The sequence below is a fragment of the Falco biarmicus genome, chromosome 6 (genome assembly GCF_023638135.1).
Source record: "Falco biarmicus isolate bFalBia1 chromosome 6, bFalBia1.pri, whole genome shotgun sequence".
NCBI lineage: Eukaryota > Metazoa > Chordata > Aves > Falconiformes > Falconidae > Falco > Falco biarmicus.
Window position 1 is genome coordinate 11,480,270 of NC_079293.1, and position 26,621 is coordinate 11,506,890.

At 41.1% G+C, this 26,621-nt stretch overlaps 1 protein-coding gene across 3 annotated transcripts in view; it reads right to left on the reverse strand.

The window, feature by feature from the left end:
* Nucleotides 1-26,621, reverse strand: part of KCNQ5 (potassium voltage-gated channel subfamily Q member 5) — a 303,789-nt gene that overhangs the window by 8,149 nt on the left and 269,019 nt on the right. For 2 of the 3 annotated variants that reach the window (XM_056343356.1, XM_056343355.1), the window contains 2 exons: nucleotides 19,900-20,120; nucleotides 6,862-6,970 (listed from right to left, as the gene is read on the reverse strand). In XM_056343356.1, the coding sequence (XP_056199331.1) occupies nucleotides 6,862-6,970; nucleotides 19,900-20,120 (330 nt within the window). Of the gene's footprint in view, nucleotides 1-6,861; nucleotides 6,971-17,146; nucleotides 17,159-19,899; nucleotides 20,121-26,621 lie in introns of all 3 variants that reach the window. The other variant, XM_056343358.1, reaches the window with a different exon arrangement.

A 26,621-nucleotide genomic window follows, 5' to 3' on the forward strand; every position in this document is an offset into this window, starting at 1 on the left:
TGTGTTATAGAGCTTATGGAGCCCCATTAGGGCCAAATTGCTGATATTTGCTATCTATTGCAATTAGAAAAGCAGAGATGGTAAATTGGTATCCTATTCCAAATGCCAATATTTCATGCTAATATATTCCCTCTTTGTTTACTGTGATATGTACTTAGCAGCTGTAAGACAATGAATTATAACTAAACCCAAAACATGGCTCTTGTTCTGTGATAAAAATAGTAAAATTAGTAATGTTTTAGTGGAATTTAGGAAAACTATACTTTGTATAGTTAAGACAGACGTCATGGTAATAGCTACGTGGAGTCAGATTAATAGTATATCGTGATCCTCTACCTGTTTCTGTATCATACATAAATGTTCTTCCAAATAATATCAGCCTTTTCCCACAGTGCTTAGGTTGTTGATATTTCCCATTCTGGTAACTTCCAGATAAGAATGAGGTTGCTTGTCACTGGCATAGAGCTGTACCTATGATTCTGATTATAGAAATTAAAAATGGAATAGGTCTGTTAAGAGTAGTTCATCACCTTGACAGTTCAGGACCTCCATTGCAGTTTTAAATATGTCAGATGATGCACTTTCCTCTTTTCTATTGTCAGCTGGTTCTTCAGATTTAGGGATTTTGGCATCTTTTGTAATCTGAAGGCCTCTGAACCTGGGATACAATTTTTTTTTTCTTTTAGCTGTCAAATGATGCCAAGATGTTCTGTTCATAATAGTCTGACAGCACAGACAATCTCCTGAAATCCAGTTCTTTAGTCAGGTTACAGAGAATACATGATGTAGCTGACATACAAGAAAGTATTCTTTTGTTATTATTCTCTGTTTTGGTGGTCACAAATTTTTACTTCATGCTCTTGATAAAGTAAAAAGATGACACTCTATTAGAAAAGCAGAGCCAGAGGATTAGTAGCATATTTGAAGACAACTGAATTTACCACAACTGGGTGATTTTACAAGCAAAGAGACAGAAAACTAATTTTTATTAACAGCCATAGAAGCTTCTTAATCAGCGTGCACAAAAGTCTTCATTACTGCTTTCCAGCTTTGTAACAGGTTTTTTGCTTATCAAGGCAGTTTGTTCCTAATGTTCAGAAGTCAAACACAGAATCGAAAGCATCATGGCTGTATCACTGAGGTGTAGCTGTACTAGTTCTGGTTTAGGTATTAGCTCATGTGATGCCATCAATTAAATTCAGCAGGGTTTGGAACAGACTTCTATTGCTTAATTTTTGCTTCAAATATGTAAATTTTTCCATAAACTGTGCAAAAATCCGAAGGGTTATAAAACACCGGCATTTTAAAAGATTGCAAGTTAATTATGAAACAGAAAACCTGACTTCTTTCAGCGATGGAGCCTAGCAACTGCTTTGCAGTTATTAAATTTGGTTGATTCTTCATAGTTATTTACTGTCAATTTTAAAAACTAAATTGGCTTTCTACTTGTTGAAATAACTATGTAATTGAACTTGATAGGCTTGAACACCCATCTGAAAGATTATTACAACTATATAGAGCATATTCAAAAATCGTGAACAAAAAAGCCTTCGAGCTTCCTTCCTTCACGCTTCTAGAATAAAGAGCTGTCTATTCTGGTGTGTTGCTGTGGGATAAAAACGAAGGGTCCGGTTAAGCGGGCACAAGTGGGTAGTCTACCTGTACCAAAAGAGGGAAAACGAGCACGAAATTATTCATACCCCAAATATCTGAAGCACCAGCCCTTGACACGAACGGGAGGAACGGGGCAACCAGCTCCAGCTCGGGCTGTCTCTTCTGGCTGTACCACGAGGGGGCAAACACGGCTCGTGGGAAACGGCCGCTGCCGGTACTGCCCAAACGGCAGCGATGGAAAGTCAGAATTTACCCGAAAGAACAAAACCGTGTAGTCCCCCTGACTTTTTGAAACATTATTTATATTTTTAAGTCGCTGTGTGCCCTGTAGCGAGGTGGTGTTTTGTAACTCAAATCTAACGTGATAGATGATGCGCTGTTGTAAGCCTACTCAAATGCCAAGTGTGACAATTTTCTGGTGAGAATTAACCATAAAAAGTAGCCTATTTCAATGATGCATCCAGAGGAGAGCAGAAAAAAAAGTCTAGTGCTGAATTAGACCAATATATCAAAGTGCTTTGTCTATAGTTAATGTCTAAACCACAGGTCCCATTAATCTTCACGTGCCCTGATAATCTGTAGAAAGCTACAGGTCCAGTACTAATTTTGTCTTACTGACCCGTAGCAGCCAAAAGAAGCATCCATTTCATTTACCTCTTGTCAAATGCAGGATCAGCAGTGATCTAGAACGACAGTGTTTTCTGAATATGCGTGTTGCATCTCTTTCCTGGCATTTGTTGCATTTTAATTTCCATTTGTGTTGCCCCTTCTGCTGTTAGAAGCTATTCTGCTTGTCATTAATACACTTTACTGCGACCGGCACCGAGTCAGAATACCTTTAATACTCTGCGCATCCCTGTCATACTGTTATTTTTGTAAACCTCTATCCTGTCAGTCTCGTCGCTATCTCAGGAAGAAATGGAGCTGCATTCTCCTGAGATTCAGATAAACTCATATATGGTTACTGACTTGAATATTAAAAGACAGGTAGGTTGTTTTACCTATAGCTAGATGAAATGACCACAGTTTGTTTGCTCATTTTACTGCATCAGGAAAGCAGGTGCACACCAATCTAGTTGTGCTGGTTCCTCTCTATCTCTCTACCTTTACTTTGCCAAATAACCCTTCAAATAACTGCAACGTGCAGCAGAGACCAGGACCCGATACAGACAGGACAGCAAACAAAGGTGGTTGAGAGATGGTTCCACTACATGTGGCGTGAGCGGGTCAACATTGTCCCCTCTCTCGGGTCTTGGCCTGGACCAACCCACCCCCTAGGAGCCAGAGACAGCATCTTCTCCCAGACACACTGCTGTTGTAGGCAAAGACACATCTGAGAGCCTTGGCCTATACTCTGAAGATCATGTGGGCAGAAAATACACAATGTGTTGGGATTTAAAAGAAATAGACGATTCTGAAACGCTACCATTGAACAAATTCACAATGGCTGCTAAAAATACATTTTATAGGTGTAGCAGAAACATTTCAAAGACTGAACACAAATGGTAAATTATATTTTCCTTATTTTGGCTACTAAATATGTATGACTATTCAACTAAGTAGCTTATCAGCTCAAGAATTCTCAAGTTTCATTACATTTAGCTACATTTATTATTATTATTATTATTATTTCTTACTAACAACAAATGAAAACATATCTATGCAATCACTGGAGTTAAAGAGAGAAAAGACCTTTTAGGTCAGGAAGTTCATCTTCCTGCCACTGCAGCTATTTCCTATTGCTTATTTATTTATGCTTCTCAAATCTAATTTTATATTCCATAAATAGTGAAATAATTCCATCATTTCCATGGTGGAGAGTATTACAGCATTTAGTGTCTCTCGCTATGAAAAATTATCAGAGATATCGTAATATATGGAAACAAGGTATCCTCGTCTTCTTTTTAGTCTCTTTTATATACATTCATCCCTGTGAACTAACAGAGCTAGATAATGCAATGTTTTTTGTTAGTCTCCAGGAACTCTACAGGATATTAATGGCTTTTTGTTCATGACAAGACTAGGGCTGGTTGAGTAGTGCTACCAAAGCTGCTGGCCCAAAGGCTCCACGTACTGCTAGCAAGAACTGCTTTGTGCGCTGCTCTGATCCCAGCCAGAGGCTGCAGAGGAGCAGGATGGATCCTGGCCTGGTCCAAGGCATGCTGTGGAGCACACATTTCACCACGCTGCCCATCTGTTCCTTGCTCACCCAACACTGTGCAAATGCATCAAGCAGCTTCCCTACTGCCTCAGTTCGTCTTTCCTGACAGAGGGTTTGTAGTAAGGGGGAGTGGAGGGAGCAGCACAAGAGATGGGATGTGGAACACTCAGCTTGGGGGACTTTGAGAGGAGGCTGACAGCTCAACATGTTACCGGTCAGGTCTGCCCAGTGGGTCTTCAGTAGGACTGGTTCAGAGTCCTACTTTTGGAAAGGGTCAATAAGTTAAGAACTTTTCCAGGAAAAGACTATTTTCTCCATCTCCTCTTTTAACCATTTCAAAATGAAAGTTTGGGGTTTTGTTTGTTTAAAATCAAAAAGTTGTTTTGAAGAATAAAGTAGTCCTGGGAAAGATGTAAGTAAGCAAGGTCAAAACTGAAGCAGTACACTTTGAAGTTTCCAAAACGAAAGATTATAAATAAACCAATCTTTGTCTTTGCTATTTCAAGGCTGTCCAACCTGAGAGTAACCAGCACATTCTAGGCTCCTTTCCCAAACACATCCCCAGTTCTTTCTGATTCCAAAACTGAGAGAGGCCCTACCTCTGTAAACCCACAGGCATGAATTAATTTTGCTAATTCCACTTTTTCCTCCAAACAAAAGGACCATTTGTATCCCTGTAAATCAAATCGTACCCAGCTCTAAGCAGGAAAAAAATAATTACTCTCCCTTATTGCAGTTTTTCAAGGTGATATAGCCAGAATGGATTAAACCATGTGTGCTTATATTTGGGGTCTTTTCATAGTATCTCATGAAGCTATGCAAGTACCTTCTGTCTTCATCTGCTCCTGTATACCAGCATGAAAGGAAAAACAACCTCCACCCTCCCCCATTCCCCCTGTAATTCAAAGCTGTTGCTAAAAACAAACTTCAAAATGAGGCACAAAGTTTCCATATAGGCAGATGTTATCATCTTGAAATTCTACAGTTACTATATAGTGTCTCAGATCCTTCTTCAGATGTTTGCATAGATCCCGGTGTAGTCAGGTAACAGATACTCTGAATAATCAGAAAGAGGAGTATCAGCTACCCGATGAACTGAATTATCAGTCTCTTGATTTTGAGAGATGAAGGTATAGCATTTAACATGGCATATTACTGCTTTACAGATCTCAGACGAAGGTGTTTCTGAAGCAAGATTTATGTGCCGTTTGTAATCTAGTGAAACATTAATATTTGCAAGGAGACATGGGAGAGATGCATGGCTAACTGATAGCAAGTGGAGATTCTTATTCTCAACCTCAGTGGTGAAATGAGTTGGTTTTTGGTAAGCCAAGTGTGCAGAGAAAAAGTTGGAGGTAATCTAAAAAGTTGACTCATCAGTTAAATAGTGCATGTCTGAAACATCGAACTGTTGCAGCTTTGCTGTTCTGATTAGAACATTTCTGTGGATGGCGCTGTAGAAGTTTGCTAACCACGTCCTTCACATTTGGTTACTTTCCATTTGAGCTGGTAATTACCAAGAGAACCAAGCAAAGATGCAGGTGATGCATTGAACAACCCAGTGATGCCTTTGAAAACAAGCTCCATTAATTTAGTATTAAAATGTCAAGATGATCTTAAGGAATTTGGACAGTATTAAGAATGAGATGACCATTGATACCACTTGCCAGTGCAGTGGCAAGGTGCACTTTTCCAGCCAGTCTGTTTAAAACGGAACATCACAGACAAGGATCTCTGGCACCAGAGCCAACAGACTATGCTGATTGTTCCTAATTTGAGCATTTTCCATTTGAAGGAACAGGCCTGCCTTTTAGGTGGGTGTCCGCTGTGTAGAAAGATTTCTGTCACCTGCTGAAACATTGCTGGCAAGAGGGGGTTCTTGGCGGTGACATCTGAGTTGCCAGTTGCAGTAGCTGTGGACACAGACCTGGTATCTGACATGTCCTGTGAGGTCATTTCCAGGCTGGTTGGAAAAATGGTTGAACAGAAATCTGCAAGTGATCTGTCAAGCTGTCTGCACTAGTAGAAAGGTATTAGAAACAGGCTTACTCGCCATCTGTCCGCATTGGCAATCGGTGGAAAAAGGGGAATGAAATACAAGTAGCCCATAGGTTATCACTGTACAAAATTATTTGATGAAGAGCTTGAGCCCTTTCTTCCCATAGTGCTGAGAAAACTCAGGCAAGAGTCTCCCTGCAGGAAAACATCATCTTGCCATAGGGTTTTGTAGAAAGTCCCTGTGGCTCCTGCCTGCAAGAAGGACAGGGGGCACTGATGTGACTGTGATGCAGAGCCAGTGGGGTGACCCGCAGCAATAACCTCGGGTTTGCTTCAGCAGAGACGGAATGCGTGGCCTCTCCTTGCTTGCCGGTGGACCCGTTATGGTGGGGATCCTGCCTGTCAGGATTTGCACTTAAAAATGAAATTCAGGACGGTGAAGAGCCCTGACAGTCTCAGTAGGATGAATGCGAAGTTTAAGCTTTCAAAATAGGTAATTCTATAAGTTTTGATGGAGTTTGATACTTTCTTGGAAAAGAATGAGACTATTAGTTTGAAATTATTTGGGTTATATTTAGTTCAACGGATAGTGGTAGGCAAGGCTTTGCACAATTGAATGACTGTCATTATTCTGCTGTTACCAGAAGAAAGCTGCAGTAAAAAGCCATATGACAGACAGTTTCAGGAATATGGAAGTACAATAAAACCCTAAACTTAGAAAGGAAATAACTTTTCCAGGCAAGACTATACACATTCAGTAAAACTACATCAAACTGGATTACAGTATTTTTGATTACAGGAAATATAGTGGAAAGCAGCATTCATGATGCTCTCTCTTTTCTGAGTCAAATTATGTAACATTTTTAGACATTGAGAAACCAATAACAGAACAGGTAAAACATTTTTACTTTTAACTTAACTAAAATACTGATGGAAAGGAATCATAAATAAATTACATTAGCATTAGTTATGTAACAAATATAGCCATGTAATAAGTTCAACTACCATTTTATTAATTGACATGCAGTTAATTAGAATCTTAATTAAAGAAATCTCAAATATTTATACACTCAGTATTTTTTACTCACCTGATTGCTCTGATGACAGTTTTAAGAGCAGGGGTGAGATCTTCTACTGACACATCACACTGGCACCCTTTATCATCATAAACATCATCTGTTCCAAGACTGGTGTCAGCTGCAAAATACAAGAGCAGACTAAACAAGCAGCATTTAAAAATCTCTTCCTTAGTGTTTTCTAACGGCCTGCACAATGGTTTGGAAAAATAAGGACTATAAATCAAATGAGACAGAGCTTCATCAGTTTATGAACTCTATCATGCACTTGTGTGTGTCTATGCTTGTGTCATAAAAGGCCTGGGTAATCCCCAGTGTAAATAGTAAAAGTTAGAAAGGAAAAAGGTCCTGTTATTTTTCAAACAAATTAATAGTTGAGTACCAGTATGTCTGTTCCTCATGTCTCACTGTTTTTCATCACATTCTCTGTCTTAAAAGGAAAGTAGTGAGCTAACAGATGTAATGGCAGAATCAAAAGATGCTGAAGTTATATTCTTTTTTTTTACCACTATGGATCAGCCTGACACTGAAGACAAAGGAGAAGATCCATTTCATTTAATGAGGAGGCTGTGGAATGATCCAATGCTTTATTACAGGTGAAGATAAACAAAGTACCTTTTTACCAGCAATAAACAGAGGATGACATCCATCATGGATCAACTGCCATTTTAAACCTCAGAGCCATGTAGATACTGCAGTTTTCCTTTGCAACAGGAGCTTAAGCCAAGTTACTGTATTTATTTGCCTGAAAAAAATAGATCCTCTACCCTTTCCTAACACCACCTCTGCAGAGTTACCATTTGAGAATTAGCTAGAAAACTCAGGAGTGCACAGTGTACCTCAATGCACAAAGAAAACGGGGACTGATGCATGACCAAGAAGGTTTACAAACTTAAAATGTGCTGGAATGGGAACAAAGCAAGGAGAGCAGAGTCAGTGGATGCCTGTACATCATATATGTCTTGAAGGCACATGAAGTACAGGAAAACTCTTGAAGGTAGGTGTTTTTTCCTCCTAAACCATCTTTCTTCAACTGCATAAAGTCCAGATGCCTACTAGGTGAAGAATTTCATCCAAGGTTCGTGTATTTCAACATTCAAGTGTCTCTGCTTCATGAGGAAGAGAGTGTGAAACAGAAGAGTGACATGAAATAGAGAAAAAAGGGTGGGATTCAGTAACTCTCAGTAATGGAGATTTCTTCCCAGCCCTATGTTCCTGCCTACATTCATGCTGTTATTTAAAACAGGCTTAGTCATCCAGAAACACTGCAAGCAAACCATTTCAGAGGCTCCTATTATAAGCAGATTTGAAGCGCAATCAGACACAAATGATTTAAGGACATTTTTTGCAAGATCCTTTTTCAGAAAGACAGTATATTAAAGATGAAAAATATTCTTTGCCCGTCAGAAGTGCCTGGAAATTTCATGGTACCTTTTACATCTAATAGGAATTCTATCTTGGCATAAACAGCATTTTACAAGGCTGCATCTTCAGGAACTGGTATTCCTGCATTGTTGTCTTCACAGAGTTGATATTTGTCCATAATAATTTATTTTGATGACTCTGGCTACTTCATTACCCTCGAGAATATAGTTTCTTTTTTGACTACTGCTGAACTGGTACACTCATGAGGAACATCTGCTGTAGCTTTGAAGAGCAGGAGATTTTATCTTTGACAGATCAGCTTCATACAGGAAGAAAGATGGTTTATAGCCAAGTTAATAATATTTAAGTACATATGAAATAATAAATGCAACCTTAAAAAAGAAGTTTTATACTGTAAAAGTGAATTTTTTATACAAAACTGAAATTTCCTCTTCCATGTTATTACTGTAAGTCATGCCTACAGTGATGACAAAAGCGCTTTTTTCTCACACTCTTTCATGAGCTTTCATGACTTGGCTTATCTTACTGGTGAAATACATATTTCTCTCCATCTCTCTTGCCTAACTAACATTTGGATGCCTGCCCAGAAATGCAATTAGCTGAAGTAAACTATGTTATTAGTTTGATAGGTATATACATTACCTACGCCCCTCCCCCCCCCCAAAAAAAAAAAAAAAAAAAAGTGCTAAGTATTCCACAACACTAACTTTCCAGGTGTCATCCCTGATCAGCCTCGCCAGTTACTTCTCCCAGTGCTGAAATCTCCCAGCTCATTTCTAAATGCCATACTAAACCCAAAGCTTTTTATGCTGCTGGTATTTCCAGTGGCTCTCTAAGGTTTGAATCTACTCAGTTATGCCAGTGTAAATTAGGAATAATTCTGCTGAGGGCACAAGAGCTACAACCCAGTGAAACAAGAGACTCCAACTTGAAAGTTTAAAATAAACATGTTTCTGAATGGTTGTCTCACTGATACGGTCCTGGGTCCTTTGCCAAGTACAGTGTCACTAATAAAAAGGCTTCCTTAGCACAGTATATCTTTGCAGAACTGTTTTGAGAACAGTGTGATACAATTGTGGTATTCCATGTTGCTCACATGTGGATAAAAAGATCAGCAAAATCTTTAGACAGATGCTGAAAAATTCTTCTAAATTTAAACCAGCTTTAAGAAGAGCTACCGCTCCTAATAGATCACTTTCTTTTTTTCCTTTCTAATATTCCTACTGACATGAATTTCCTTCTTTATGGCAGGCACTCGGTACCACATCTCAATAAAACTTGTGAAAAGCCAGAAACCTTGTTTGATTCATATGGGAAACATTCCTGTTTCTTTAGAATACTGAGCCGACTTGGGAAAAAGTTTGGGAGATGCAGAGTAACAATTTGGAAAAAAAAATCCACACTGAAATCAAAGTTCACATTCTGATGAGTCTTTCCAGTGGAAGCTCATGTTGTGTACGATATAGTTACGAGGTGAGATGTACTTGTACCGCTTCCGTCCCTCTCGAGTTTATCCTTGAGGTCGGGGCTGTGTTGGGGTCAGTTTGGCTGCTCTGGCAGCTCCAGCATGTTAAAACCCGGGCCAGTTCCCAGGCAGGGCTAAGCCATGGCCCCTGGCAAGCCTCACTCCCAGCTCCTGCCTGTTCCCAGAGGGAGCCCTCCCCATCACTAACGGGGCAGCTAGACCCCCTGGTGCTAGCTGATGCTTAGCTCTGCACACATCTGCTTCGTCCTTCCCCGTACCCTTTGTCCATGTCTCCTGCTCTGCTGAGGTGGCTGTGCACGGTCCAAGTGGGCTCCACAAGGAACCTTAGGCAGCAGCTGCTCTGCATGAACTTGGCCGCTCTGCTAGGCCTTCCTAGCGTTAGCACGGGTTGTTCTTTCTCTCCAGGAGCCTCTACCACCAGCTAAACAGGCCTTTCAAGTCTGTTGCTTGGGCAGGTCACAAATCCGGTCTCAACGATGGCCAAAGTGGTTTTTAATACCGATTTAGACATACTCCTGCAAATCTCCCTAAGAAGGGGTGTCAGGCAGTCTGACAATCCAGGAACAATTCCCCTTTTCTAATACCAGCATCTTTACAATTCAGGATGTATTTTAGAATCATAAAATCATAGAGTTGTTTAGGTTGGAAAAAACTTTTAAGATCAGCAGGTCGAATCGTTAACCCAGCACTGCCAAGTCCGCCACTAAACCATGTCCCTGAGCACCACATTTACACGTCTTTTAAATACGTCCAGGGATGGTGACTCAACCACTTCCCTGGGCAGCCTGTTCCAATGCTTGTCAGCCCTTTCAGGGAGAATTTTCCCTAATATCTAATCTGCAGCCCTTTCGATGAAGAATTTTCTCCTAATTCCCAATCTAAACCTCCCTTGGTGCAACTTGAGGCTGTTTCCTCTTGTCCGATTGCTTGTTACCTGGGAGAAAAGACTGTCACTCACCTCTCTACAACCTCTGATTTTTATCTGTAAAATGTTTATTTCACAACTGCTGCGGCACCTACTGTTGTCTTAGAATCTTTGACATTATTTACTTTGGGCTACATCTTGTCTTTGCCGCTATTTGATTTCTTCCAATTTCTTCCTGAAGAGCAGTCTTTGATTTACTCACACATCAGATCAGCACTTAACAAGAAATAAAAAAGGCATGCACAAGTCATTAAAATAATCTTGATATTTCCCCATTTGTCACAGTATTTACGTACTCTTCATGCAAACTTCAGTCATTTATGATCACCCCAAATGAACGGGAAAAAATTACACTGTTCTGAAACACTGCATCACCAACAAAAAAGTTACAAGTTTGAAGCTGCATTTCATATGGCTCTGTGCAGAAGTTACGCACAAGGCTTGATTTATATTTCTGTAAATAACATGTGTCCTTTCTCAGAAGTGTTTTCTGTTGTTTAATAACATGCTTTGGCATTGGGAAAACTGTGACACTGCTCTGATCACCCTCATAGCTTCATGCTTTCAATGTCAGTAACGCTCAAGTAATTGTGTTCCTGTTTAACAGAATCAAAAAGATTTTGTACTCCAATTTGTTTTCTGGGAACTGCCATACGCTAGCAACAACAATTCAGATTAAGAAGCTCATGTGCCGACACCACGAATAGTCCTGTGGAAGTGCTCCTAACGTAGCGATTGGTATGGTGATCCCAACACAGACCTTTTGACTTGCTTTTTGGAAGCCTTTGGAAGCACTTAGGTCTTACTCTGACTGTGTAGGAAGTAGTTAGGGCTGTTCATGTGGGTGATCTAAATTGTTCTGCTGAGGCTGAGTCCCCACCTTTTAGACGTGACAAAACCTAAATAGGTGCCTGAAGTTACCAGTCTGAATATGACTCTTAATGTAATAAGTTAAACTGTAGATGTTACAGCACAGTGTTTTGTCAACTTGGTTAAAAAAGCACTGATTCGGGAAAAAAGTCTGATTGATTTTCATAGTAATGCACGACTCAAGGTAAGAAATGGATGGTGGCCTGATGGTGTGGAGTTACATCAAGCCATAGTGTATAGCCATCATTCAAAATCCAGAGTTCAACTTGGGAACTGAAGTCCAAGCACTTCATAATGCAGCTCCGTAGCCTGCTCCAAGCGCAGAGTTGCTCTGGCTGCCCAGGGCGGGAGTGCAGGGTGCCCCAACGTGACACGCTCATCTCCAAACTCATTTTCTGTGTAAGTGGTCAGAAAGAAAACGAGTGAAGAATTCAGTGCATCTGACTTCTGGGCAAGTAAAGTTAAGACATAAATTCAAAACTTTTGGAGGGCAGGCTGTCCCTGCGGGAGGTGCCAACACAGAGCTCTGCTGCGGCAGGGGTGCCCAGGCAGCTGCTTTAGCGTTAGGCTCCAAACTGCCTTACTCTTAAACGGCTGCTGAGCTCGGATGACTGCTCTTGTTCAAGAAGCAATGCCGCCACCTTCATACTCCCATTACGCTATTCTTTCAGCCCCTTTTGCAAGTAACGTAGAGCCTCTGTTACGCTGCTCTAGGTAGTGCCTAGGGTGCCTACGAGGTAGGTGCATTTCGCGCAGCTTTACACTGCCTTTGAAGTAACTTTCTTCACCCTGAGCATTTGCTGTGGGGAGCTAGAGATTTAGCCTATATTCTCTAAAAAATGGAGGTGCCCTGTACATATTTTATAGTATTCCACAAATGTCATAATGCACAGAGTGTTTCACAAAATCTCAGTTACATTTTCCCCCTCAAAACTTATTCTAAGTACAAACATCTTCATGGTTCATACAATTAATGCAATTTCCCTTTATCAAAATAAAATGTACCCCAGCCTAGTGCCTTTGTTTAAATTTGTTTCATGAAACTTCTCGCCTCTTCACAAGCTGTCATTTTCCTGTTTGTTGAATCGTGAATACAAATCCACTACTCCTAGAAGCGACTTTCTTTCAAATTTTCCTTTGCTTTAAAACATAAACAAGCTGAGTCTTTCAGTGAAGAGTTCACATAAATCATTTTACTGTGATTGCTTGCTAGGCTCCATAGGAAAAGTCATCTGAAAAAAGCAACACTAATTGGGATGGAACTTAATCACACACTTAATGATAAGAACACCCAAAGCACCCCCAAAGAGGGAAAGGCTGCAGCCCATGTTTACATGCTTTCCAGAGCAGAGGCCAGAAAAAGGAAGCCCAAGGGAGTGAATCGTGTATTTATTTCTTTGATGCCTGAGAAAAACAAAAGGCTTTCTTGTCATCATGAAAGAAGGAAGAAGGCAGGACAAGTAAGTTTCCATGAACGTGCTCTTCAGGTTAGATGCTTAATACTTGTTCTAGCAAATGACACAAAAATCCCTGGGAGTACCCAGCAGTATCCATGTGGCAAAATTAGGAAACGGGGAATAAGGACGACAACATTTGAAAAAGTGGCTTACAGGGAGTTTTTATGAAATGGTTGCCACTTCCATGCTGGAAAGCAGTTTCTCATGAGAGGAAGGAAACTGGTGTCTCCTGGAAGGAGGAGCACTTCTGCATGAGCTTGCAGGAGCTCCTTTCCCTTCTGAGCCCCCACCCGGCAGGCAGCGCCTGCGAGGAGTGAAGGAGTGCTGTTCCCTTCCCTGCCATCTTCCTCCTGAGAAAGGCAAAACTTCCCAGATGGGGAAGGGAAGAGGACATCAGAACTGGAATTTGGTATCTGCAGTGCCATATGAAGCAGAATATCATAAAGAATATCCCCAACAACATTTCATATGTGAAAAGCTCAAATTTGGCCAAAATGGATGACAGGATTGATAGAAAGTTTTTTACATATTCTTGGTATAATTATCTAGTCTCCTTTCTTTGGAAGTGCAATTTTTTAAGGTCAGAAACCTAATCTATAACACGAAATATATAGAAAAATCTATAACAGAAACCTTATCATATAATGCAGGCAAGTTCCAAATATCTAAAATTCTAGCATTCCCTTCTAACAACTCTCCATTATCTTTAGTTATTATTTAACTTCACAAAAAATTTCTACACTGGCAAGATTTCATGGAACAGCTCCCACTATTTAATTAAAAAGGAGTCCTCTTCATTTTCAGTGATGATCTGGAAGACCAGGAGACTTTCTAAAAACAATTCATTATATGCACAATAATTGTGCAGTTAAAATGGCTGATGTTATTATAAATAGCAGCATATTAGCCAGCAAGTTCAGATGGCCATGTGAGAACAGTAAGAAAGAAAAATACTAGGTGACTCTAAATGTGTGTTTTTCATGTATTTTTAGATACACATCTGTTATTTTATCTACGCCACACACAAGAAGTTAAACCTGTAAAAGAAATTGCAGATATATAGGATAAGATCTAGAACTGTGGATGAACAAGCTAAATGTCACATCTAATTGACCGTCTCCCTGCAAGACCTGGTAGCACACGTCAGTTGACATGATGTCTGATATTCCATGAGGTTTACAGACGTCCTGTGCCCTGGGAGATTGCTAGGTCCTGTTGTTTGAAGGAGGTGGTAGCTGTGGGCAAAGGGAGAGAGGAGGATGGCAGCTTTAGATTCAGATAGCCACAGGAGCGTTCTGTATTTTAAAAAGCCATGAAGGGTTTCCCCAGTGAAAACGTTCCTCAAATGTTTCAGATTTGGTGCCAGTGTGTTACGTGGTGGTTGGGAAGCTTTATGAGCGTGCTCCCGAAACTACTGCTTAACTCATTCGTTTATTCTTCACTGCAGATGAGGTTTTCTGAAATCCATGCAAATCATCCACCTGTGTGGTGGTCTGCGGCCGTCCCTCATGGAGCTGAGCTTGCTGATCATTCACCTGTGACCACCAAGTAAGCACTTAGTCCAGCGAGCAACGGTGCACAGCAAGTTCCTCGAGATGTATCATAAAGAGAGAGACTAAATTATGGACCCATATGGTCAGGACCTTGGTTGGAATAAACTAAAATAGTGCCTTAAAACCAACGGCCTGTACTTACTTACACAAAATGATGAAGTGACTCAGAGCTTAGATCAGAATGCCAGATCTTCCTAATTAATTACAGTGACAATGGTAATAAATGAGAGCTCTATCATCAAGTTAAACAATCACAAGGAAATAAATCTCCTGTCTAGCACAAATTGATATATTGCTAATAAAATGTCATTTAGTCCCATCATCTGGGGTTTATACAAATTGAGCAGCTTTGTTTTGACATCTTACAGCTTCATTTTGAATCAGCAAATTTAAGCTAACCAAGATGTAAAAGCAACCAAACTAAGGGCCTTTGCCACATCAAGTGAACCTTATACAAGGTCAAGATGTTTGTGCTACTGAAAGGAAAATCTGTCAATTTTGCAATACATAAATCACATGGTAGTATCTGAGGACATGGGGGCTGAAATGCACAATTGCATTCTTTCCATGGCTTTTATAATATACTCTACCCTGAGGATCTTGTGCAAGTACTCTGTAGGGAATGAAAGGCTAGAGGTCGTGTGAGCGTGTAATGTTCAGGGATGGTGCAAGAAATCAAATATATCCTTAGGGATTTCTTGCTAATTAATCAAGTGAAATAAGTTTGTAATATCTCCAGTGCTGCATGCTTCTGATGTTTTATTCAAAAAGCCACACAGTCTCTAAGTTACAGTAAAGGCACTATAACTCATTTAGAGGCTTAGAAGCATGGGATGGTAGAAAAAAAAATGATAGCGCATTTTTGTCCCTCACTGAGAACTGCATCCACAACACCGTATCACTTCATTAAGCAGAAAAGCTTCTGTTCCTCAGAAATCGAGGCAAGCAGAAAAAAAACAGGGCAGGAATGCCAGTGCCTTCACGGGAGAGATTTTGTGAGGTGAGACTCTGTGGCTGGATCTATGCTACCTACATACAACGAGGCACGGGCACGGTGTCTTAGGTAATGGCATGAGATCACCTGTACTATTTAACCACTTGCACAGACCCTGGCACGAGTTTGGTCCCTGCCAGTGGGTATTCTCATGCGCTGGGGGCTGTTCCCCATGGGCAGTTTGGCTGTGTTTTCCCTGGTTTTGGTGCAGGGACACAAGCCGTACTGCATGAGAAGACCCTGGGGCCAGAGGTCTCCTGGCTCATTTTGTGGTGCGTGGGTGGCTGTGTGCGGCTCCAAGGTCAGGCAGCACCTTCACCCATGTGACATGGCATTCCTTCAGGGGAGGCTCTTGCACAGCCCTGTAGGATTCTTCTGTCCTTCTGTGTGCTTTGTAAAGCTTTGGTATTTACGATTCTTGATTGGTGGAGATTTCCCTTTGATCTGCTTGGTCCTGAGAATTCCCTTTTAGACTGATAACTGGGATTTGAAATACAGCGTCCTGGCACCTCCGTTAATTTGCACAGGATCTCCACTTCAACAAGAGTTCTGGCAGTTGTGAGCCACATGTCACCAGAGTCTGGGCATATATTTAAAATCAGATTATGTAAGTCTTTGTTTTCAATTTCACCCTCCTGCGCTGCTGTTAAATGCTCCGGAGAGCATCTGCAGCCATGCCACCAAAGACCTCTCCAGCCATCAAAGCTCTCTCAGGTTTGGATTCCATTTGTGAATGCACATATGTAGCTGAAATAATTGCTGTTGTTGCCAGGCCCATTTTGGCAATAGCAATAAATGGTTTATAGGCAGTTTCACAGGACTGTTGCTACCCATAAATAAAGCCATTTGTGCAACAGTTTTAGTCATACTGTTCTAAGGCTGCTATGCCAATATCCTTTTGGGAGATACCTGTGGCCATCTTAAGTGTTTTCCTTGCTGCCAAGAAACTCTCCTGTGGTTTTAATATCCGGTGGGGAAGTGTTAGTAAAGCTTTTGTTACTGGGTAGCCTAAGAGGAAGGCTACTACGTTTTCAATCATGTTAGCCTCTTAGCTGCCTCCATAAGCTCCTGTTTGGATTAGAAACCTCCCTTTACAGGCCAGTTTCTAATTGCTGATGTTTAGTTTTTCCAGCAGTCTCTGATGGTTTTGGCCCAGATTGCAACCGTGTCCTTTATTAGAACTCAATCAGCCCTACAAAGTCACTGTGTTGACTGTCTATCTGTCTTAGATCATCCTCATATGCTAACAATTTCTCTTCCTTTCTGAACCCTCTACTCATATATTTGCTTCTTTGCTTTATGTTTACACAGAGTTCAGTGCGCCTCACCTTCATAGCGAGGTAGTTCCTCCTCTGCATGTGCTAACACTAATGCTAGTGCTAATGCTCTTTGATCATTTACAAGCCCAGATCTCATACAGCGAAAAAGAAATCAAGCAAATATCTGAGTGTCTTCTCTTTTGGAAGGGGAAGTTCATAGTGAGAATTTAATTATTTTTTTATTAGATCACTGATGTAAAGTTTTGACACTGGACTAGGTACCCAGTACTACGTTGTCACTGTCCAAAAGGCCTATTGCAAGTGTCATTTCTGCTCCCCCCAAACATGCTAGAGGTGTAAGAAGCACCAGAAGGACTGGCTGTTCAAGGGACATATTGTTTTGTGTCCAGACTTTCATCTTGAAAGGGGTGGCTTCTGGTTTGGCTTGAAGATCAGCCCACCAAAATAATAAATCCCTTGGCCAGAGAACATCTGAAGAGGAAACAGGAGGACCTGACAACAGAGAGGAATTAATGAAATGCTGCAAACACTGTATTTTAATCCAGTGAAAAACCGCAAGATGTTCTAGCACAAGTACATCACCTCCAGATCCCTTTCATTGAGCTATTGAACTCAGAAAGCCTATCGAACTATGAAACTGGTAACACACACAGAGAGAAAAACATCAAGGTTGGTGGGGCCTGACTTTCCCTGCAACGGGCTGGGGAAGGCAGCAGGGAGCTGCCTCTCAGCAGTGAGCGCAGCTGACAACTCTCTGATGACACCAGTCCTAGAAGTAGTTGGATGAGGTCCCAGAGTGGAAACTTGGCATTTGCCTAAAAGCTGGAGACAATGGAAGCTGTTCCTTCTGCCATGGATGAGAAATTGGTCGTATCTGTTGGCCCCAGTTCATAAGGGTGGACTAGTACCTGGAAACCACTGACCAGGAAACAGGCTGTGCTCGCCCTGAGGAGTGGGAAGATCTTTAAGAGTTTACAGACAGCAATAAACTCTGTTGTTGTTATCTCTTACCTACAGATATACCCAAGGTGCTGTTTATGCCACCTTTTCTGTGAAAGGGAGACATAAGAGGGAACACGATCTTCTCATGCAGGTCATTGCTATTAATGACAACACGCACAGGACAAAACAGAGGACATGCTGAGGAAATGTGTCTGTGACAAATGGGCTGATGAAAAACTAAACGGATGCTTGAGTGAGGTGCAGGCTTCAGGGCTGGAGAGAAGTGAGCCGCTGATACCCCGGGAGTGTGCTCAACAAATTACTCTCTTCTTAGGTCACTTCCAGGCACAGTATGAGTTACGGGGGTTTAACCTATGAAATCACTTCTGGCCTGGTTTTGGGGAGATACTCATGCTATATAAGTGATTACATAGGGAGCCTAAATTTAGACAGGGTAGCTTCAACCTCACACTGGTACCTAGAGCATTTCTCACTTCCCATTGTAGAGCAAGTGGCCTTGTTCCAGCTCCATGTCAGCGTGAGACCCAGGCCAGCATCACACAGCTCCTGTGCTGCAGCTGCCAAGGGACATGAGCCAGGGCCTGTGCCCCAGAACAGGGCGAGGAGTGGTGAGCAGCCTGGACAGCAGCCTGGTGGCTGGTGTGCCCCAGTAGCTCACTGTAACACAGCCAGATTCAGGATTCGTGCAACTGAGAGGTCTCTGTGGGGGAGGACTAGCCTGGAACGATGACCTTAGCAAACACTGTTGGCTTGTCCTGTTTGCCCTTCAGGAAACCTTTATTTACCCAGGCTTTTCCTGAAGAGATGTGTTGTGTAGGATGTCCTCAGCTGAGGGATGGGGCATTTCAGTTCAATGGGTATTTTGCAACCTACATGTCTGTAATAATATGTACTCTTAAAAAGGAAGCAGACACCAAAATCACACCTCTAAGTAGTTTTACCACAATTGTTGCATGGAACATGCACGATTGCCATCATAGAAAGAGTTTAAAATTATATCTGTTTACTTGATTTATGTTGTACCTTTCCCATACAGTCAGGGTCACTGTCTCCCGTTGTAGCCGATTGGTTTGTTTCCCTTATTTTCTACCTGGGGGTCCCACAAGAAAGAACAAAATGTTCCTAAGTTGGCAAAAATATGAATGGAGAAACCCAAATCCAAATGCACCGGGGCAGCGGTACCCCCAGAGCTGTGCAAGTGCACTTTTCAGTGCCGGACCCGGCCCTTACAGAGCTCGGGCTCAACTGGTGCTCTCGGCTCCTGCCTCTTCGGGGGCTGCTCTGCCCCGCGTCGGTGCTCCCCGCGTAGAGGAGTCACTGTCTCTGTTTTGGCAAGCTTTTTTTGCAGATGAAGACCTTTGCCTGAACACTGGCTAGTTTAATGCCAGGGAGGACCCTAGCTGGTGAATGGAGAGCAGAGAAGGGACAGCACAGGAGGCAGTCTGCGGGAAAGGCTATGTTGTTGCCTGCTGCGGGATCAGCAAGCCATTTTCCCAAAGGTCCACTTCTTCACATGTTAGGAGTCCTTCCTGCGTCTAAAACACCCTTTAGAAAGCAATACATAAGAGCAGTAACGCTAGTTTTGTTTGCTAAAGCCACCTGCCTTACTGAACCCGATAAAACCCTGTAAAACTTAAAGCACCTGGTAGTATATCTCTTGGTGGCAGGTGACTGTATCGCCACTGGGGGTAAGAGGGCACTTCCCAGCTCCTCAGCAAGCTCCTCTGCCTGCGGGGGCCCGTGCCTTACAAGCTGTGCGCTCGGCTAGCAAGGGTGCAGCCCGTGCAGCCTTGGCCATGGTGCATGGCCCACCAGCACGAGGCAGCAGGTTTGGGCAGCAGCTTTGGTGGGAGAGGGGCCATGACGGCAGCACTGCTGCAGCCAAATCCGTGGGATGCATTTAGTCCCCCTGCAATTTTCTGTAGTGACCCTCTCTTCCACCAGTTGCTCCAGAGACACAAGATTTCTTATTAAAAAAAAATCATTTTGGCACGCTCTTTGAAGTGGGCTATAGCTTTCTTGTGTCTCTGCCCCCAGACAACAATTTTTTCGGCTTTCCAAAAACCGGCTGCATTCACAGTGCAGGTGTGCAAGAGCATAAGCAGTCTGGGAGCAGCATGCACGAAAAACTCCTACCATCGACCACAGGTTTGGGCTGTGAGCTCTTCAGCCGCAGCGAGGGCCTGAAGCGGGTTCGGTCGTTGAAGCTCCAGCTCTTCTGGACTTTGGTTGGGCTGCCCTCGGTGGCAATGTCGGCACTTGGTGACCGGCGATCTCCGACTGAAGACTGCCTGTTCTTTATGCTTTGACCTCGTGGGCTGGCCATCCGCACCCGCTCCTTAAAACTTAGCTTTTGACTGCGAAGGAGAGAAATATATTTTATTTCATAGTTCCTTCACTCAGTTTCTTTTTTCTATTGTACGTTAATGAAAAATAATCTCTAAAAATTATCAATAGTATGAATATTTTTCTTTACAAACTTTTATTTTCATTGAAAGTATTTAGTTTGGGAATGACGATGATTACATGTAATTGCTTTTTGATAGAGGCATTATCAATCAGTCTGTCTTACAGTACAGAATAACCTTGTAAAGGAAATGAAAATAAATAAATAGAAACAAATTTCACCCAATTATTATAGATCAAGCTCTATGATTTTTTTTCCTATTCCTTTAATTTTAGATAGGTTTATTTCCATCTTAGTCTGCCCAGCTCAGTGCATTTCTGGCCATTTCTTCGGATAAACAAGAACAAAATGTATTCTATTATTACTGCATGCCATGTAGTATTTGGTTGTTTTTTTTTTTAAGCAGGCAAAAATACTGTTAGTATACTCATGCTTTTTCAAGATGTGGCACTTCCAACATTTCATATGCATTGTTAGTCATCACTCATATCCAGAATTCCTTGTTACAGCACTTACTTGGACAAGACGAAACCAAAATTAACAAAACATCCATGAAACAGTGTGATGACCAATTAATAGAAATGTTATGATATGCTGTGTGGTTGCTGGAGATGAAGCTGGGAGCTGGTTACCTGCAGGTGGTATTGGACTGGTGCTTCAGGACAGGTCCAGGAGCCCAGCGAACCTCATGACTGTGACTGCAGGATCAATGGTGGCCCTGTGGTCTTACAGTTGGCCAACTGTAGGCTGATTTTTTTCCCTCCTGTGCTTATAACCCTCCCCTCCAGTCTGCTACGAGAGAGATATGCAGATTTTCTACTTCCCAGTGCCTAAATTACCTTTCTTGATGTTCAAACATATCTGATGGACATCCTGTGGTCACCATGACTATCTGCCAATGTTTTTCCACTATTTAACATTTTTGCTTTTGTTTGTCTCTCCCTGTAGCAGAAGGCACAAAGGGGAAACAGAAAGGAAGTCTGATACTAAGGCCTGAAACCTTGTTTTATTTACAAGGTTAAGTTCAATCGCCTTTACAAAGCAATGGTCACCTTGATCAGTGGTCCTGTTCTTGCAAGGCTAGAGATAATGGGAGCAATGCAGTAGCTGCTCCAGGTAGGATGTTACTGGGTCTGGCAGTCCTACTGCCCTGGCATAGGCTTTGGGAGTGCTTTTAAAACACCTACAGCAAAGACTGTCTACCTGCAAATTATAATTGTACTTGAAGTTACGACACTTTCCAGTACTCTCAAAGTCTTTGCCTTTAAACTTCAGCATGCCCATAAGATGTTTTCAACAGAAATGTATTCTGCAGCTAATTAACTAGTGCTAACCAATATGGACTATGTGGTTCTTAGATGTTTAACCTACTGCCCTCTGAAAATACAGTGTTAATGTGTAATTATATGAAATGGAAAGCAGTTATAAACTTCTGTGGCTGTGAAATGTTGAGATAATCAGATATTTTTGTCCATGCATAGCATAGCATAACATTCTGAATACAAACATCACGGAGAGCAGAAAGGATGCAGTTTGTAGCAGGCAAAGCACATGCTGGGAAGCTTATAATAAGATAATTTTCAAGAATGCTAAAAAAATATGCACATCAATAGAAAGATTATTAGATAAATGTATAGCTATATGGCATGTTGAATCACTTGAATGAATAACTTTACTATAATTTCTGAATGTTATCCCCTTCCTTCCTTACCCATAGTAAGCAACTGTTGAAATAGACCCACATCATGGTGCTGGAAGTGTTATCTATTTCCATTGCAAATCATTACCCAGACCTGCAGTAATGTGTGCTGTTGCATATGCAATATAAAAGACCCACAGAACCTACTATTTGAAAGAAAAGTGAGTTCTAAAATTTAATTTTCAATGCAAATTACATTTAAAGACTGAATTACATTTCAGCTCAGGAATCTTTTGCATTGTACAACCTAATGAAAATATAAGCTGTAAAATAGTTATTAACCACATTATTGCAAAGTCATACTATACAGAATGAGCAACAGAATCAAAATGGATTTCTTATAGATATTATTCCTAGGGATGTATCCCCTGTGCTTTTTTTAAAGTCTTCTTATTGTATTTGCTATTGAAGCATGAAATCAACTTCTTTTATTTTTTTAGCAAATCTTAGAGTAAAAAAGTTTCTGGTAAGGTCTCTTCCTGTGGCACTAGTTAAAATGAAAGGGAAATTGATAAAATAGTCATAAAAACTATCAGTATAGATTGTATTTTTTATAATCCCATTAACTCCAAAATAAAAATGAAAATAAAAAATGAAGAAGCACATGTGTTCTGTTGATTAATTTGTACTAATGAAAGCAATCACTGCCTTTAAATTATTTGTACACATGGTTATTTAATTTATAAAAGCTGAATGGTACACAATGGCTACTTAACCTGAATATCTTTAGTTCTCCAAATCAAAGCAATGAGGCAATGGTGAAAGGAACAGTAGACACTTCATCTGTACTAGAGACAGTTTTCAAAAGTGCAACACTGAGAATGAAAATATTAATTTAAAATGCAGACCTCATACTTAAAAAAAAAATTATCTGCTTTGTAGCAGTGGCAATGTAATGGCATGCCAAGGGTCCATGCCGAGGATGCTGCATCATGAAAAGAAATGCAACCCCTGAAGGAAGCATGGTTTTGAAACTCTATTTTGCATCTTGAGAGTTTCTCCAAAGACACTGGTTATAGCAGTTCTTCACTTCTTGGATCCCTGTCCCTATTCTGAGACTGGTGGGAACTGTTCCTGAAGTCACTGGGTCCTACCCAGCGCAGATATAAATTATATGACTTTCAGTAGTGGAGAATTAATGCTCAGGAGAAGAAAGCTGCTGTCCTTGGCAGCGTGCTGCCATAGGGCTCCTCTATGGTGTGAATATATGACAAATAACAGTTCACGAAGGAGTAACTGAATCAGCATTTCAGGGGCATCCCGACCAGGTTTTTTCCTACAGGGAAAATATCCCTTTTCTAATAGGCTGTATAGTTCCTGGCTCTTGATTCTCTGTTGCAATAGGGGCAGAGATGGTGTTAGAGATACGAGGTGGAGATAATCTTATGCCCTTTCAAGCACCTTTGGGCATTCTGCACTTGAATCAGTAGCCGCTGAAGCCTTTAGGGCCCTTTATTCTGATTTAGTGCTTGTTGGAGTAGCACTGTCCAGTGCCACGCTAACAATCCTTCACCTCTTGCAGGACCTAGGCTATTATATTTTTCTCTCTCCTCTTTTCTCTTTTTACATGATATCCAAAGGAAATTCCTTGAATTAATGGGGAAATTAAACCTGTTAATGGCCACTGGAAATGCACATATTCCTGTAAGTACTCCCAAACTTTAAGTTGAATGTTGGTCCAAAAGGCAAAAGCCATGATAAAGAATCAGGAAAGTGAAATTACACAAGTTCCTGAATCAGACCTAAAGGACAAGGATCTGAGAGAACGACAGCTGACTCCAGTCATCTCTGCATTCCTTTAGATGTGTGTCTGTCCATCAATTCTTGTACGTTATGTCATTGATAGTTTATCCCAGTTTATATACTTACTTGCTCCCTATTACAATCTTCCCTGGCAACAGTAATCTTTGTGGACCTATTTCTACTCTGTTCTTGAGGTTGCAAGTTGTAGAATATATTCATATCTACAAGTCTGGAGCTTTGAAGCATCTTTTAGTAGAGATCAATTACAACTGGCACCTACGGAAAAAAAGCAAGTGACTTCTCTATTTGTTTGCCTTCTGGAATGGCAGTTGTGGGATCTTACCACTCATTCATTCCTCCTGTCAGTACATGCATGACCCCTTCACTTCCCTAGACAGCAAAGGCCTTTCCAGTTATTATTTCTTCTTTAAATTTTGTCTTTTTCACCTTTGATTTACGAAGGAATAGGTGTTCAGGGACACTAGAGGTCACTGTAGTTTCATTGCAGGGGGAACGCACACTTCTCTGCTGGACCACATGACTAGACTTGATAAGATTTTGTTTTAATTGATAAATGCCTACAAATACAAATGCCTACTTTGCTTTTCTCTCCCGTACTCACAGGTCTGTCTGTCTTCCGTGGAACATCTTACTATACTTCTCAGTTAACGGAGCATCTCTGCTTCCCAATCCCACTCCCCTATTTCCCTGCCTACCTTCCTGCATTTCTGGTCAGGTTTATCTTCTGCTCTGCTTCAGCCTCAGACCTGCAGCACTACTGCTTGCTGCTAGTCGCAACTTAACATTTGTTTTTCAGCTTTTCATACTGAGCCAGCTGGTGGAAGCAGAAAGAGGAAGAAACTGAAGTGAATCAGAAGTAACTGGAGGGCCTGAGGGTGAGGGAAAATGCTTTGGATCTCAAGTCAAGAAAGAAGCTAAAACTGCCAAAAATTATTACCCATGGCAAACAACAGCAAGCAAAGATGCATGCCAGTTTTCAGCAGTTCCAATAAATAGATGTTGATTCTTACCAAGCCTACAGACAACTTCACTGAACTTAGGCTAAGCTGAACAAATGTGAATACAATGGATAGTACGGACAGACCTGAAGTTCAAACGTTCAAGGCTTCTCCACCAGTCTCATGCTAGGACCATGAACCCAAGAAATGTAGTGTTACATCTCATACCTTCAATGCGTAATAACAAGAATTTCAGGGATAGAATGTCTTAAAGTTCAATCATCAAACAGAAAAAAATAAATCAAGTTCAGGGGTTTTGTGTATTTTTTCCTTTTCCAAAACAGTTTCCAGATGAAAAGAAACTATTTTTTATCTTCATTTTCTGTCATCAGTTTGTACTTCTATTGTCTTTTACATTAGTTTTGAAAAGTAAGAAAAAAATTGTAATAAGCCTGAGTATAAAGCAAGGGTTTCTTCCCATAAATTCTGTCCATCTAGGAATTACCATTTTTGGTAAGAGACACAGTTTCCACAGAATTCAGCTGAAGCAGATGGTTGATTTCATATGCATTCCTCTACCTTCCAGTACAGGATGCAGGCACAGCTTCCACAGGCTGTGTCCAAGGGGATTCTTCTCAACAACAATTGCACGTTTTGACTGTTGGTATTGCCTAGTGTGTTATAGCTTAATATTCCCCACTAATTATTAGGTGGAGAACTCAACTGCCATGGTTATAAAAATCCTCTTGGACTTGGGGAATTGTCTTTACCCAAATATTCAACCCCGTTTTAAGATCTCCGCAGGGTAATGCATTTTAGAAGTTCAGGTCTCAGGCAGAGAAGGGGAACCAGGCTTTGGCAAACAGCAGCATGTTGCACACTGCAATTGTCCGACCTGATGAGTTTCAGAGAACTGGTATTATTGCCATTGTATTAATGTCATTGCAGGCAACAAGCAACAAAGGAATTACAAGCACTTAAATAAATCAAGAAACCTCCTTTGGAGTAGTAAGGAACTGTAAAGCACTAAGGAGGGGAAGTAAATGAATCATGCACCTGATGTTAGCTGGCATTCTCAAACATCATGTGAATAGGCAGGATGCTGAATACCTATGTTTCCGAGGGGTGTACATCCTGAAGAGCTTCTGTTTATTACTACAAAGCTTACTAGGACTGAGGGGAGATAGAGGACCATGTTACTAAGCATTCCACTGCTAGGTAAGGGTTTAGGCTTTCCACCTCAAGTTAGATTCTGCATCACGGGCAATTCCTTTTTCATATGCTGCATGCAAAGAGTTTACATTAAATCTACTTCTAGAAACAGATATGAGATAGGAGGTGGACAGCATTCCAGAGAATTGTTTCCCTCAGAGCAGGGATGAGTTTTTCCCCCAAGCTCCTATACCGGCAGAATTCCTCCTTATTGACCAGGAGTTGTCTGAATAGGGAATTCATATTCAAGTTCACTAGTTACAACACTAGACGGGTGACGTTCATCCTTTGCAGACACCCAATGCATGTCGTACACACAGCTTGAGACTGCTTATGCTCTCAGGATGTTGTAAGATTCATCAGTTGATCTAGTTTCCTGCACAGGAAGAATTTCAGCCACGTTGCACAACTGAACAGAAATAAATATTGTTTGCATTCAGTGTGTGCATTTGTAGATACGGAGAATTTAACATACAGGCTTTTTAAATAACTTGCAGAACTCTAGAACTGATTTATAGAAATATCTCATTTACAGCAAGGATACACCAGAGAGGTTGTCTACCATTACTTTTGATAAATGATTAAGTAGAACACTTGTGTGTAATATTTTGAGAGATACAACATACATATTTTTCTTAAAATCAGTATGAAGCTACAGCCTCATAATCACAGCTCTCTCAACTCATGCACAGCAACATTTAGTTACCTAATGAAAGACTGTAGGTCTATACATGACAAAATGCAAGAATTTGTTTCTGTAAATATAAAAGTAATTTTGGTAGGAAAAAAAAATATATAATTTTTTTAACCTAAAGTAATAAAAGTTTTTCTCCACTGT